Here is a 13,675-nt window from a genome sequence, read left to right on the forward strand (position 1 = left end):
GGAGGATTGTTGCGAGTTTGAGACCAGCCTGGGCTACAAAATGAGCTCAAGGCCAGTCTGATCTGCATAGCAAGAGCCTGTCTCAAAAAGACAAAAAAAAAAAAAAAAAGAGGTAAAAACCATCTTGGTGAGCTCAACTACAGCCCACAGGTCAGTACGCAGACCCAGAGCTTAAGCTATTCTGCCTCACAGGAAAGTCAGCATCGGATTCACTGGGATGCAGGCTCCCAGGCCCATCCCCAAATCAGAAGCCCTGGACTGAAACACCAGAATCTGCCATTTTTAACAAATTCTTCCACCCTCATCACCACCCCTCCTCAAAATGAGTATAGTTCATGGAACGTTCAACTACCCATGACTTAAATAAAACTGGTCTTCGAAAGGAACTCTGCTCTTTCTTCTGGAGAGACCGCCTCTCCCTGTTGTCTTCCACACGTCCACTCGCAGGTGTAATCAATGGCAGGAAGCAAAGGAAGGGAGAAGACACCACCGGTACCCTTTTCACACGGAGCTCATACAATGGTGTGAACCAGAAGTGCACAGAAGGGGCAGCAAGTTCTCTCTCTGCTGCAGCCGGATGTGAAATGTGCCCCACAGGCCCATGAGTCAAAGGCTCAGATTGCCAGTCCACAGCATTACTGAGGGGCAGAACCCTCAAGTGGTGGGGCCTAGCTAGAGGAATTCAGGTCACCGGGGTGCTCCTGCCTTCATGGAGCACCAGAACCAGGGGCCCTTCCAAGCTTTGCTTCCCAGCTGCCAGGAGATGAACAGGCCTCCGCCAACAGGCACCGGGGCAAGGGCCCAGCAACCATGGACTGAAACCTCTGGAACTATGAGCCAAAGTAAACCCATCCTCCTTTCAAGTTGCTTCTCTCGGGTAGGCTGTCACAGTAATGGAAAGCTGACCAACACCCTCTGCCAGCTACACAAGCCCTTCACACTCAGGCCCCGTGCACCCTGAGCCCTGCTCTGGCCTGCACACTGTGCTGGGATCACCATGCGAAAGGCAGGGTCCCCGGCCCCAGCTGCTGGAGGGAGGGCCACCACTTTACTAAACAATTTGCACAAGAATGTCCAAGCCACTTTTTTTTTTTGTTTTTTTTTGGTTTTTTTGTGTGGTTCTTCTCTGGTACCGGGAACCGAACTCATGACCTTGCGCTTGCCAGGCAGGCGCTTTTGCCGCTGAGCTAAGTCCCCAGCCCCTGTCCAAGCCACTTAAATCTGTCTGAGATAAACATTTCCAGAAACAGGAAATACAGGAAGCTACCAACTAGGAGAAGGCCTGGAATAAGATAGACAAGGCTTTCACTCCGAAAGACAAATAATACAGGTAACTTGGCATTTCTCCCTTTAAATAACTATTAAATTATTGGCTTCTAAAAAAGAATTCAAGCTTAGTGTGGTGGCACACATCTGTAATCCCTGCACTCAGAAGGCTGAGGCAGGAGGGTCCTTGCAAGTTTGAGACCAGCCTGAGCTACAAAGTCAGCTCAAGGCCAGCCTGAACTTCATAATGAGACCCTGTCCCAAAAAGACAATAAAGTAAAATAAAATAAAATAGAATAAAATAAAATAAAATAAAATAAAATAAAATAAAATAAAGAATTCAAATCTAGCAATTTGGAAAATTCAAAGCAAATGCACTCTATTTTATTTTTTAATTAATTAAGTTTATTGGTACATTTTAGGTATACATAATGATCACATTCATTATAGGGAATTTGTACCTGTACATGATATAACTCGATTCTATTTTGTCTCATTCCCCTACCCTCCCTTCAACCCCTCTTCCCCTCCTTACTTACAAAAGCTTTGTTTCCTTCTTTTCTCATTTTTCTTTTCCCTTCCTTCCTTTCCCCTCCCCCTCCCTAGTTCCCTTTCCTATTTTACTTATTTTATTCTTATTTTTCCAGGCATATATGTCTACATAGGGTCCCACATACATTAAGATTAGCCAAAAGAAAAACTAATAATCTTTACAAAACAAGCTTATTTCCACATTTGGGGAGAAAATATCATAAAGAGAAAACTACCAGGTAATAGTTTCCCCAGGTGAAGCTGACTACACAGGAACAAGTACACGGTTTCTTCTGCAACCCAGGCCCCTGCAGGTCAGACAAGCACTCTACCACTGACCGATACACCCAGCCTGTTTCTTTTTCTTTGGAAAAGCATCGTTCTCATTTGGAACTGCCTTATTTCTCAAGCGGCAAATCCATCACAAAGGCAAGGTTTCTCTGCCTGGGTTTCTCTGGCTTCTGGAGAGCCATAGGGAAATAGAAGGAATCATAAACAGCTCACACAATGAAAATTAAAGAAGCTGAAGCACAGATAGCAGAAGGAAAGTTTCAGAAAATGTCACGCGTGGTGGCACACACCTGTCATCCTAGCACTTGGTAGGCTGAGGCAAAAGATTACCATGAGTTCAAGGACAGCCTGGGATACATACTGAGTTCAAGGCCACCCTGTCCTACATAGTGAGATTCGTCTCAAAAAACAAACAACAGAAAAAGATACAGTTGTAGAAAGGAAAGACTGGAGAAGAAACAGCAGCCTACAGCAAAGCAAGAGCAAAGGAATCAGGCAAAACACCACAGCCACGAAGGCTTCCTAGCCCCACCCACTCAAATAGGTACCCACCACCTGCCCTGCTGGGAAAGGACCCTCCAGGAGCCAGGCAGCAGAGCACCCCAAGTAGGTGAATAATAAAAACTGTAATGTTGTTCATTTCCTTCCAGGCAGACAGTTTTTTAGGCTTATTCACAAGTGCCTCATCTCAAAATTCCTCATCTCCGGTTAGCAAAAAATCTATTCCCTGAAACTGATGTTAAGTCATTTTTCAGCAGTCTCTAGACTACTGGATTCTCTTCCCTCTGTTCCAGGTTATGTAAAGGACCAGCCTGAGGTCCAGTGCTTAGCGGGGAGAAAAGGAAAGGGAGACTGGCTGCAGCACTGAGAGAGGCTGCAGCTGGAGGAGCACAGGTCCTAGTCCCACCTGGGCAATTTAGCAAGCACCTGTCTGGGGATTTAGCTCAGCGGCACAGCGCCTGCCTGGCAAGTGCAAGGTCATGAGTTCGATTCCCAGTACCGGAAAAAAACAAACAAAAAAAAAGAGCTAGAGATGTAGCTCCATGTGAAGGCACTGGATTCAGTCCCCAGTGTCAAAAAAGAGGAAGGCAAGGACTGAAGTTCTGGGTTACAAATCCACAGACAGGCCTTTGCCACAGCACTGGCAGCCGCTAGCTTCTGACCCAAACCATTCCAGATGCGACCTGCAAGTTTCCAGCTCCCAGACTTCGTTCTCCCTGGGAGCAGTGACTCATCCTCTGCCACCCAGCAGAATCCTGTTCAGCCCACTCAAAATCTCCTTCCACAGCAGCTCTCCCAGCATGCCACAGACAGCGGGAACCTGTTCGCCTCCTGCGCGCCTGCTGCCTTAAGCCCCTATCTCCAGGACAATTCAAAAGAGCCGGCCTCTTGTTGCTGTCCACATTGCATCCCTCACAGCTCACCAGCTGAGAACAGGGACTATAGAGGTGGAGACAAATTAACAGCAATAGCACCTATCGTGAAGTTAAGATCTTCCGATTCACCAAGCACTTAATCTGCAGTCTCCTCTGCTCCTTACTGGTGCTGTGGCTTGAACCCAGGGCCACACACACACACACACACACACACACACACACACACACACACACACACACACACACACACACGGCAGCCAAATGCACTGCCACTGAGCCACGGCCCTGGCCACGGCATTACTTCATTTTATCTTCACAGCAATGCAAGAAGTTCTACAACTTAAGTGGGAAACGTCTTCAAGATGCATGGGACCAGAAGCGTTCCAGACTTCGGAGTTTTGGATCATGGCATGTCTGCATGGACTTCACAGGTTAAGCAAGCCTGATCAAAAATCCAAAATCCAAAATGCTCTGAAATCAGAAATTTTTGCAGCACCCTATCTGCACTAAAATGTGTCAGATTTCAGGCCATTTCAGATTCTGGAACATCTCAGAACAGAAATGGTCAACTCATATTAGTTTCTCAGTTTTTGAGATAAAAATGAGGCTTAAAGGACCAACAATTTTTGCTTAGAAATCATGGAGCTGCAGCCAGGGATGGTGGTGCATACCTGTAATCCCAGTACTCAGGAGGCTGAGGCAGGAGGATCAGCTTGGGCTACATAGTGAATTCAAGGCCAGCCTGAACTACATATCCCTTCTCAAAAAAAATGAAAAAAGAAATCATGGAGCTACTAAATGCAGGCACTAGAGCTCACAAGAGATGTGCCTAGCCTCAGGCAGCAGGAGGAAGACTAGGTGAAGAGCAGACTTTGGTACGTGCCCATAGTCACAGACAGGCAAGCCCAGTACCAGAGCCTAAGCCTGAGCTCTGTGACCTCCTGCCTCCGCTGTCTGCATCAGTCCACTTCCCAGAGCCTTGCTCACGGAAGGTGCTCAGGAAATGTTTGCTGAATGACTGAAGGAGTGAAATCTTAACACAAGCACTGTCTCTGTCCCTCACCTACTCTTCGCATTTTTATTACTTTTAGCGTGTCTGCACAATCTACCCTTGAAGTCCAACCCACCCGCCAATCTGCGCTGATGGCCATGAGAATGAATGATGACAGTAATGACTAACATCAACCGGACACCCAGTGTGTGCTGAGGGCTCTAAGCTCTCTGCCCACATTCATTTGTCTGGGACCTCAGGATCCTGGGAGCCAGTTAACAGTTATCTCCAGTTATCTCCACAGAAAAGGAGACTGAAGTATGCAGAATTACAGGCTTTGACCACATAACTGGCAAACAGAGGAAGTGGGACTCAAACCCACATTGTGAGCCTAGCATGGTAGTAGACTCGGGAAGCTGAGGCAGAAGGATCAGCTGTTAACCTGTTTGCTTTTTTCTTTTCGGTTTTTTGACAAAGTGTCTCCCTCTAATTCAGGCTGGCTTTGAACTCACTATTTAGCCCAGGCTGGCCTTGAACTCACTGCAATTCACCTGCTTCAGCCTCCTGGGCTACATAGGGAGTTCAAGGCCGGCCTGAACTACATAGCGAGACCTTGGAGGATATGCCCTTTCTTTTTTGGTCTTTTTGAGACAGGGTTTCACCATGTGAAGTTCCAGGCTGGTCCTGAACTCACTTTGTAGCCTAAGCTAGCCTCAAACTTATGGCAATCCTCCTGTCTCAGCCTCCCAAGTGCTGGGATCACAGGTGTGCACCACCATATCTGGTGACATGCCTAGATTAGTACAGCACACTTTTGGGTCCCTGACCCCTTTCCTCTCTGGTGCTGCTCCCCTCTCTGCTTCTGGGCCACCGTGAAGTAAGTTCTGCTCCTCAGAATCCCATGAGACAGCTGGTAAGGACAGCCGTTCCACCAGCATGTTTCTGTCTTCGAGTCAGCAAACCATGGAATGACACACCTGAAACTATAAGCCAAAGTAAACCTCTCCTCCTTCAGGCTGTGGGTGTTGGTATTGTGTCCTACAGGCGCTTACAAAAAGCTGACTACTCCCACCAACAACTACCGTTAACCTGTTTTCTTCTTGGTTTATTGACACAGGGTCTCCCTCTAATTCAGGCTGGCTTTGAACGCACTATTTAGCCCAGGCTGGCCTCGAACTCCCTGCAATTCACCTGCCTCGGCCTCCAGAGTGCTGGGATTACACGCATGCACCACCACACCTGGCTAGTGTCAACCTCTTTACAAAGCCATTCTCTCATACACTGAGATGCTCGCAAGACCTTCCAGGCCAACCCCTGTGCTGTGCTTTGGATCTGTAAGTATGCAGTACCATACGAACTCCAGTTAGGAAGGAAAAACCATTTTCTACTCTGCAGAGAGACAGTTTTCTACTCTGCACAGAGACATTTTTCAAATTCCAAAGATTCTTTAAAAGCCATAGAGAATAGTATTTTTTTAAAAGGAAATAATAATAGAAAAGCAGTATAGGCCAGGAATACAGCCCAGCAGCACAAGCATTTGCCTGGCAAGCCCAAGGTCCTGAGTTCGATTCCCAGTACAAAAAAAAAGCAGTACAAAGCACCAGATTGATGTGCACAGTTGGTACAAGATATAAGCCCAGGGTGGTGGCACATGCCTATAATCCCAGTTCACAATAATGTTCCTGCCTCAGCCTCCCAAGTGCTGAGGTTACAGGCATGCGCCACCACACCTGGCTCTTCTCTTTTTTGGGTCTGTGTGCATATCGTACTGGGAGTTGAACTTAGGGCCTTCACACTGAGCTATATGCCCAGCCTCCTTTTGTGCTGTGCTGTGCTGTTCTGCTCTGCTGTGTTCTGTTCTGCGTGAGACCAGCCCTTACGAAGTCACTAAGTTGCCCCATCAGGGCTCAAATTTGTGATCTCCTATCTCTGCCCCCAGAGTAGGGGATTACAAGTGTGTGCCACCACACCCGGCCAACCCTCCTCACATCTGCTTTCCATTTAGCAGCTAAAGGACAGGAAGGAAAGCAGCACAGGGAAGAATCCACTTCTGTTTCCAATAAAAACCAGTGGGAAGGCGTGTCAGTGACAGCTCCCCTGGCTGCCACCCTCATCACACTGGACTGCGCTGGACTGCATGGGCTGACTGCACTAGAAGCGATAGCAGCCCTGGGAAAGCAGTGATCCCGGGGACAGGTGAGCCACCGCGGCCCCGTTCTCAGACTACGCAAACACCTGCCATCACTGCGGTCTCTAACTCGCCCTGATCCGCTGAGCTCTGAGCCGCTGAGCCGCACTCCCAGGGGCTCGGTTCAGTTATTACTGCAAGTCCCCTTCCACTCTGGCTTGTGCATTTACAGACTGCCTTTATCTTTTTCCTCTGATATGTTAATGGCTTCCACTCTGAGCAGGGTAAAGAGAATTTATTAAAGGAGGAAAAGCTGCCTTCTAATCCCCACACCAAATCAGGGACCACTTTTGCTGATTATAGATCAGCAAATGATAAAAATCTCAAGCTTTAGGCACTTTCCTACTAAGGAAGATAAGACCTCAAAATTCTGCCAAATACCTTACAATAATAGATTTTTTAAGTGAGAACTGTCTTTTACTGAATATATGTCCATGTGTATTCCTAATGATCAGGCCAGTACAAATATAAACAAGGAAATATGTATTACAAAACAAAGAAAAATACTGATCCTTTTAAATGACACAAATGTATCTTCAAAGAAAGGACTTAAACCCAAATTTTGGCCTGTTACAATAATGCATAATAACATTATAGTTACAATAATAATATTACAGCCAGGCATGGTGGTTCATGACTGTAATCCCAGCACTTGGGAGGCTGAGGCAGGAGGATCACCATGAGTTCCTGGCCAGCCTGGGCTACACAGTGAGTTCAAGGCCAGCCTGAATTGAAAATCAAGACCTTGTCTCAAAAAAAATCCTAAAAATTAATAATAATATTACAATAACTGGTAAGTGAATTTTAATAAAACCAAGACATCCTGCAAAAGCTAGGTATACTTTATATTTTTATTTGTGTGTGTGTGTGTGTGTGTGTGTGTGTGTATGTGTGTGTGTGTGTGTCTTTTTGAGACAGGGTCTCGCTATGCAGTTCAGGCTGGCCTTGAGCTCACTTTGTAGCCCAGGCTGGTCTTGAACTCACCAAGATCCTCCTGCCTCAGCCTCCCAAGTGCTGGGATTACAGGCATGCACCACCACACCTGCCACTAGGTATACTTTAGACAACTAAATTATAGCACAGATGCAACTTTATTTTCTTCAGTTACATTTTAGTTTGAAAGAAATGGTTAACATTTATTAAAAAGAAACATTATTCATATTCAGTATTTGATGTGTGAAATAAAATCTGCACTTCTCAAACAAAAACACACCACCTCAGAGTTGACATATTGTCTCACATTTATAATAAAAATGTCACAGAATAACCCACTTGGAGTAACTTGGGCTTTGTTTCATCGCCTTTAAAAATTACCAGCTAATGCAGAAAGAAACTGTCAATGAGTCTTTGGTTGGTCATATTGCATTTCTATATCTGTTTTCATGAGAAGCCACTTTGAAGATATCAATATGTAATACAACAAGCATTGTTAATTCCCTACCACTTTGTTTGTAACTCCGTATTGTCTGTACTGTTCTTTTGCTATGTTGTAAAATGTTGTCTGTCTGTTAATGTTTCCCTCCTTTTATTTTTAAAATTAAAAAATTAAATTAAATTAAAATTACCAGCTAAATTGTTAATTTCAAATATACTGTATTTGTTTATTAGCATGTTTGAAATACATAACGAGGACATTCCTACGGGGTATTGGTACATACGCGTGTCGCATCTTCACCCTTTCGACTTCCTCTCCTGTCCCCTTCCTCCCATCTCCACAGTTCTGTCTCCCTGTTTTTTCTCTCATCTTTTATTTTATTATTTAAATTACTGACGCCTTGGCTTCTCATATCACAGTAATGATTCTTAAACTTAAACTGAGGGTCTATGATATGCCAGCAGGTTAAGTGTTATTTCACTTCATCCTTACAGCAACTCTGTGCAGTACACTGCCCTCTTTTATTATGTTCACACAGCTTTTAGATATGTGTGTGTGTGTAAGACACAGCAACAAAACTGTATTTGAAACCAAAGTCAAAAGCAGCTGCCTCCATAAAACTTCATAAAGCTAAAAACTTAACTGAGGTAAAGCAGAGACACCAGCAGTATAGTCTGGTTTATTCTGAATATTTACTAATGCCCTAAAATCGAAAGCAATACGGCTACGTACTGTTACTCCATAATAACCATCACGGTCCTATGGGAGAACATCATACAACATGAGCATCAGATTTTATTATCTTCAACAGAACAAAAAACAAATAATAGAAATGCCATCTGCAATGCTCTATTCTCCAAAAGGGAAATACACGTACTCACCTTTGAGCAGAGCAACTGAGAGCTGATCGGTGTTCAGGTTATTGACATATTTCCCTAAATAGGTATTGAGAACCCAGGCGACAAGACCTTCCAACATGACTAGTTCCTTAGGAAAAGGTGCTTAAAAATCATGGATCATTCTTTATGTCTCTCTCTCATGGTCACAAAAGAATCTATGAAAGAAAATAATGAAAATCAACACACACAAAAATGGATGCTTTTCTAAGGTAATTTATTACCCTACCTGCCTGACAACGGATGAATACAAAGGACAGGGTTAAAGGAGCAAGGGTAAGAAGCACTGCTAAAACGACTCATTTGACCAGACATGGCAGCTCCTACTTGTGATCCCAGCACTTGGGAGGCTGAGGCAGGAGGATTGCCAAGAGTTTCAGGCCAGCCTGGGCTACACAGTGAGTTGAAGCCCAGCCTGGACTATACAGCAAGACTCTGTCTCCAAAAAATTAATGAATGAATCAATCAACTAATTAAGAATACCTTATTGGGAAATGGAGGGCTAAACCAATACAACTACATTGTGATGCATCTGCAAGGAATGTCATTTATAAATTTTCTAAAAACCTGCAATTTGAAATCGTGTAGCTTTTCACCATAATTGTCCCCTGTGCTCACCTTGGGATTAGACCACCCTGATCAGAGGCTCCCATATGAGTGAGATCTGTCAAACAGCTGAAGACACTTTTGAGTATCATGATTTTGGTGGCTGCTTCTGATTTCTTTTGAGTAGAGACCACGGAAGGTCCTAAACATCCCACAGTGCACAAGATAGCTCCCCACAGCAAATAATTATCCAGCCCAGACATTAACAGGGCCAATGCTGAGAAACCCTTACCCAGATTAAGGCCAAAATACCCCAAGAGAGTGTAAAATGAAAGTCATATTCCCCAATAAGCCTCATTAATGCAGCTCTAATTAAATTTTGTCAATTTATTCATGATGATCATTCATAAAATAATATAAATTGCAGGCAGAAGGGAGTGCTTTAAATATCCTGGAGCTGCATGGCTGGTACCTGTTCACAGACCATGCTGATACAATGATCTTAGCCAATAGTAACAAACACCAGAAATCCACTGATTAAAACCACCTATGGTAATGCACGCTTGTAATCTCAGTACTCGAGAGGCTGAGGCAGGAGGATCACTGCAAATTCAACACCAGTCTGGGCTACAGAGCAAAACCATGTCTCCAAAAACAAAAAAAAAAAATGAAACAAAACCAAAAAAAGTCCACTGATTAGAGCTTATATTCAGTACTGAATTACTACTATCTATTAACTGGTGTTCAGTACTGCAAAAATAATATATATAGATGATTCTTAGTACTACAAAAAGTTCACATGAGAGAAACTGAGACACAAACATTTAAATGTGTTCTCAGGTCGCTCAGGTAGCAGATTCCAATTAGAACTGTGGGCCATAAATCTTGCTCTGTGCCACCTATGTCGTCATCAGCTACTGAGCCAGACACTCCAGTTTCCTGTGGCATATATCCCACTTGGAACCATCCTACTTTCAGGATCCTTTCCAAGCACTGCGCCCCACCTCTAATGATTCATCTTAGCGCCAGGAGACACGCTCATCCCAAGGGAACAGCTGTCTCCCAGGGAAGGCTCAAACACAGGCCCCTGTGAAAGTTAACTCAACTGCCGGGGATGTAGCTCAGTGGCACAGTGCCTGCTTGGCAAGTGCAAGGCCCTGAGTTCAATTCCCGGTACCAAAAAGAAAAGTTAGTAAACCTCTAGTAAAACCTCTAGTTAGTCAACCTCTAGTAAAAATTGACTTTTAGCCAGGTGTGGTGGCACACACCTGCAATCGAAGCACTCAGGAAGCTGAGGTAGGAGGATCCCTAGGAGTTTGTGCCCAGCCTGGGCTACATAGTGAGTTCAAGGCCAGCCTGTACTTCAAAGCAAGATCTGTCTCAAAAAAAAAAAAAAAGACTGACTTTTATTTGTCAGTAGTATCTTACATTTCCAGATAAGATTAATTTCTATTTGCCAACAACACTTGTTGCTGGGCGTGGTGGCTCCTGCATATAATCCCAGCACTCGGGAGGCTGAGGCAGGAGGATTGCTGCAAATTGGAGACCAGCCTGGGCTATAAAGTGAGTTCAAGGCCAGCCTGAACTGCACAGCAAGACCTTATCTCAGAAAGACAAAAAAAAAAAGCTACACCTACATAAAACTAGGACTCTCCTAGGGATTACTGGATATTTGCTTAAAGGAGAGGTTTAAAAAAGACTTTTTCTGAGAGGGTCTCACTATGTAGCCCAGGCTGGCCTCAAACTCATGATCCTCAAACTCATGATCCCTCTGCCTCGGCCTCCCAAGTGCTGGCATTACAAGTGTGCACCACCACAAGTGTCTTACCAATTTTTTTAAAATAAAAAAATATTTAAACCAGGCATGGTGGCACACCTGTAATCCCACGCAGTTGGGAGGCTGAGACACAAACATTTAAATGTGTTCTGAGGCACAAGGATGACCTCTAGATCAAGGCCAGCCTGGAGATACATGGCGAATTCAAAACCAGCATGAACAACAGAGTAGGACCCTGTCTCAAAAATAAATTAATTAAATTAAAAACACTTAACAGTCTGAGTACAAGAAAAATTTCTCTGTTGAAGTTTTAAACAGGCAAACCTGTGAAAACAGTGTGAAACTGACTAGCACAGTCTTACTATGTGAGCTCCAAATACACAAGAAGCCAAAGTCAGAGTACTTTGGGGGAAAGCGGGGCTGAACCTAGGGCCTTGGGCATGTTAGACAGGCACTCTACCACTGGCCTACAACTCCAGCCCTTTTCTAGTCTTTTTTTTTTTTTTTTTTTTTTTTTTTTTTTTTGGTCTTTTTGAGACAGGGTCTAGCTATGCAGTTCAGGCTGGGCTTGAGCTCATTTTGTAGCCCAGGCTGGTCTCAAACAGACAACGATCCTCCTGCCTCAGCCTCCCGAATACTGAGATTATAGGTGTGCGCCACCACACCCGGCCTGGCCCTTACTTTTTATACCGAGGCAGAATCTTGCTATGATGCGCAGGCTAGCCTGGAACTTGGAATCCTCTTGCCTCAGCCTCCCAGGCAGCAAGGATTACAGGCATGCACCACCACGAGGGGCCGGAGTACTCTGCATTTGTTATTACTGTCATTAATTTTGGCCATAAATGCCAACACTCCCTGGACTGTCAACGACAAACGCTTCCTCAGTAAAAGAAACCACTATCATTTTGTAAACAAGGCCAGGCCCTACCCTGCTTACCCTGAAGGTGGAAGAACGCAAAGCACAGATTAAGAGGGCAGGGATGAGTGGTGCTGTAAGACGCCCTGCCCAGTAAACTGCCGAAAACCTCCATTAGCTCTGCAGAGCTTCGAGGTTCAGCTTGAGGCCACTTTAAGGATTCCCCTAAGGAATCCAGTTTCAGGCAGGGCCGCCAGACTGGCCGGAATCCTGGAGCGATTAATACTCGCGTCCACCAGCGCTTCTCGGCAGCTGCCTGGCACTACCGCCACCTGGCTTCCTCCACCCAGACAGCAGGTGACACTGGGAATCCGGGCTCGGTCCACCGGCGGGCAGACAGCCGGCTATGACCTTGAGCCAGGCCCCTCCCCGGAGAGGCGGCCAGACCCGGGAATAGGAAGGGCTTGCAAGCGGACCGGAGCGTCCGTCCCCCTACCCGGAGGCGGCCGCGGCCGAGCGCTGCCAGGTCCAGGGAGCTCCGGGACGGGACGCACGGGGGCGGTGTCCGGCAGGTGGCCCTGCAGGAGCTGCTGGAAAAGCTCCCCGGTCCCCGCCGCCGCCTGCGCCCTGGAAGCCCGAGCCGCCCTCAGCCGAGACCCGCGCCTCGCACGATGGCTCCGGGGGTGCCCCGCCTGGAGGGGGGCTCTGCAGGGCGTGACCCCCGCGATCAAGGAGTAGAGACGGCTCGGAGGCCCGGGCCCCGCCCCAGAAGGGACCCCAGCGAGCCTGGCAAAGCAGGTGGGTACGACACCCGCAGAGCTGGCCGGCACCCCCGCTCCCGGGGTGAAGCGGAGCCCGCACCCTAAGAACAGGGCTGGGCGGGCGACACGAACCGGCGCCCCCTGATCCCAGGGCGCCGGGCCGCGGGACGGCGGGAGGGCGCCGGGTCCGAGCGGCTCGACTCCGCACGACGCGGACGGTCCCAAGTCCCGGGCGGAGGCGGAGCGGCCCCGCGGCCCTACCTGTCGCCGTCGCGGCGCCCGCCCAGCCCGGCACTGCGCGGCGTTTCCTCTCCGCCGCTCCTCAATGGCGCAGGCCGCCGGTGCTCGACCCGACCAATCGAGCGAAGACGCGCAGGCGCCTGGGCAGCCGAGCGCCGAGCCATCGAGGAGGCGCCCCCTGGCGCCCGCTCAGGCGCCTGCGGAGCTGTTGGCTACTGGTCTGGCGGGCTTCAGCGGTTACCGGCGGGTCTTACAGGTAGGGAAATCAAGTCCCAAGGAGAGCAGGCCCACAGGTGACCGTGGTTCACATAGTACTGGAAGCCAAGGTTCCTCCTTCTCCATCCACCAGAAGGTGCAGTGGACCTTACATCTGGCTCACCCACAAGCCTCAGGGGTCTGGAATCAAAACATGCCCTTACCTGCTGAAGGCAGCCTCCGCGCTATGCCTCGGTTAAACCTGTCTCCTTACAGAGCAGACCCCAAGCTCCAACTGAGCTTGACCCTATCCCTTGTTTTGTTTTGTTTTGTTTTTGAGACAGGGACTCAGTATGTAGTTCAAACTGGCCCCTAACAGCGACCCT

At 47.1% G+C, this 13,675-nt stretch overlaps 1 protein-coding gene across 6 annotated transcripts in view; it reads right to left on the bottom strand.

Moving 5' to 3' along the window:
- Positions 1 to 13,223, bottom strand: part of Vps13d (vacuolar protein sorting 13 homolog D (S. cerevisiae)) — a 256,478-nt gene extending 243,255 nt beyond the window's left edge. For 5 of the 6 annotated variants that reach the window (XM_005403951.2, XM_005403955.2, XM_005403954.2 and 2 more), the window contains exons 1-2: positions 13,116 to 13,223; positions 8,900 to 9,072 (exon numbers count right to left, since the gene is read on the bottom strand). In XM_005403951.2, coding sequence (XP_005404008.1) covers positions 8,900 to 8,996 — 97 coding nt within the window. In that variant the 5' untranslated portion in view covers positions 8,997 to 9,072; positions 13,116 to 13,223. Of the gene's footprint in view, positions 1 to 8,899; positions 9,073 to 12,589; positions 13,053 to 13,115 lie in introns of those variants that run through there. The other variant, XM_013504224.1, reaches the window with a different exon arrangement.
- Between the last annotated feature and the right edge of the window lie 452 nt (positions 13,224 to 13,675).

This window comes from Chinchilla lanigera, unplaced genomic scaffold (assembly GCF_000276665.1).
Source record: "Chinchilla lanigera isolate Chin_1 unplaced genomic scaffold, ChiLan1.0 scaffold00085, whole genome shotgun sequence".
Classification (NCBI taxonomy): domain Eukaryota; kingdom Metazoa; phylum Chordata; class Mammalia; order Rodentia; family Chinchillidae; genus Chinchilla; species Chinchilla lanigera.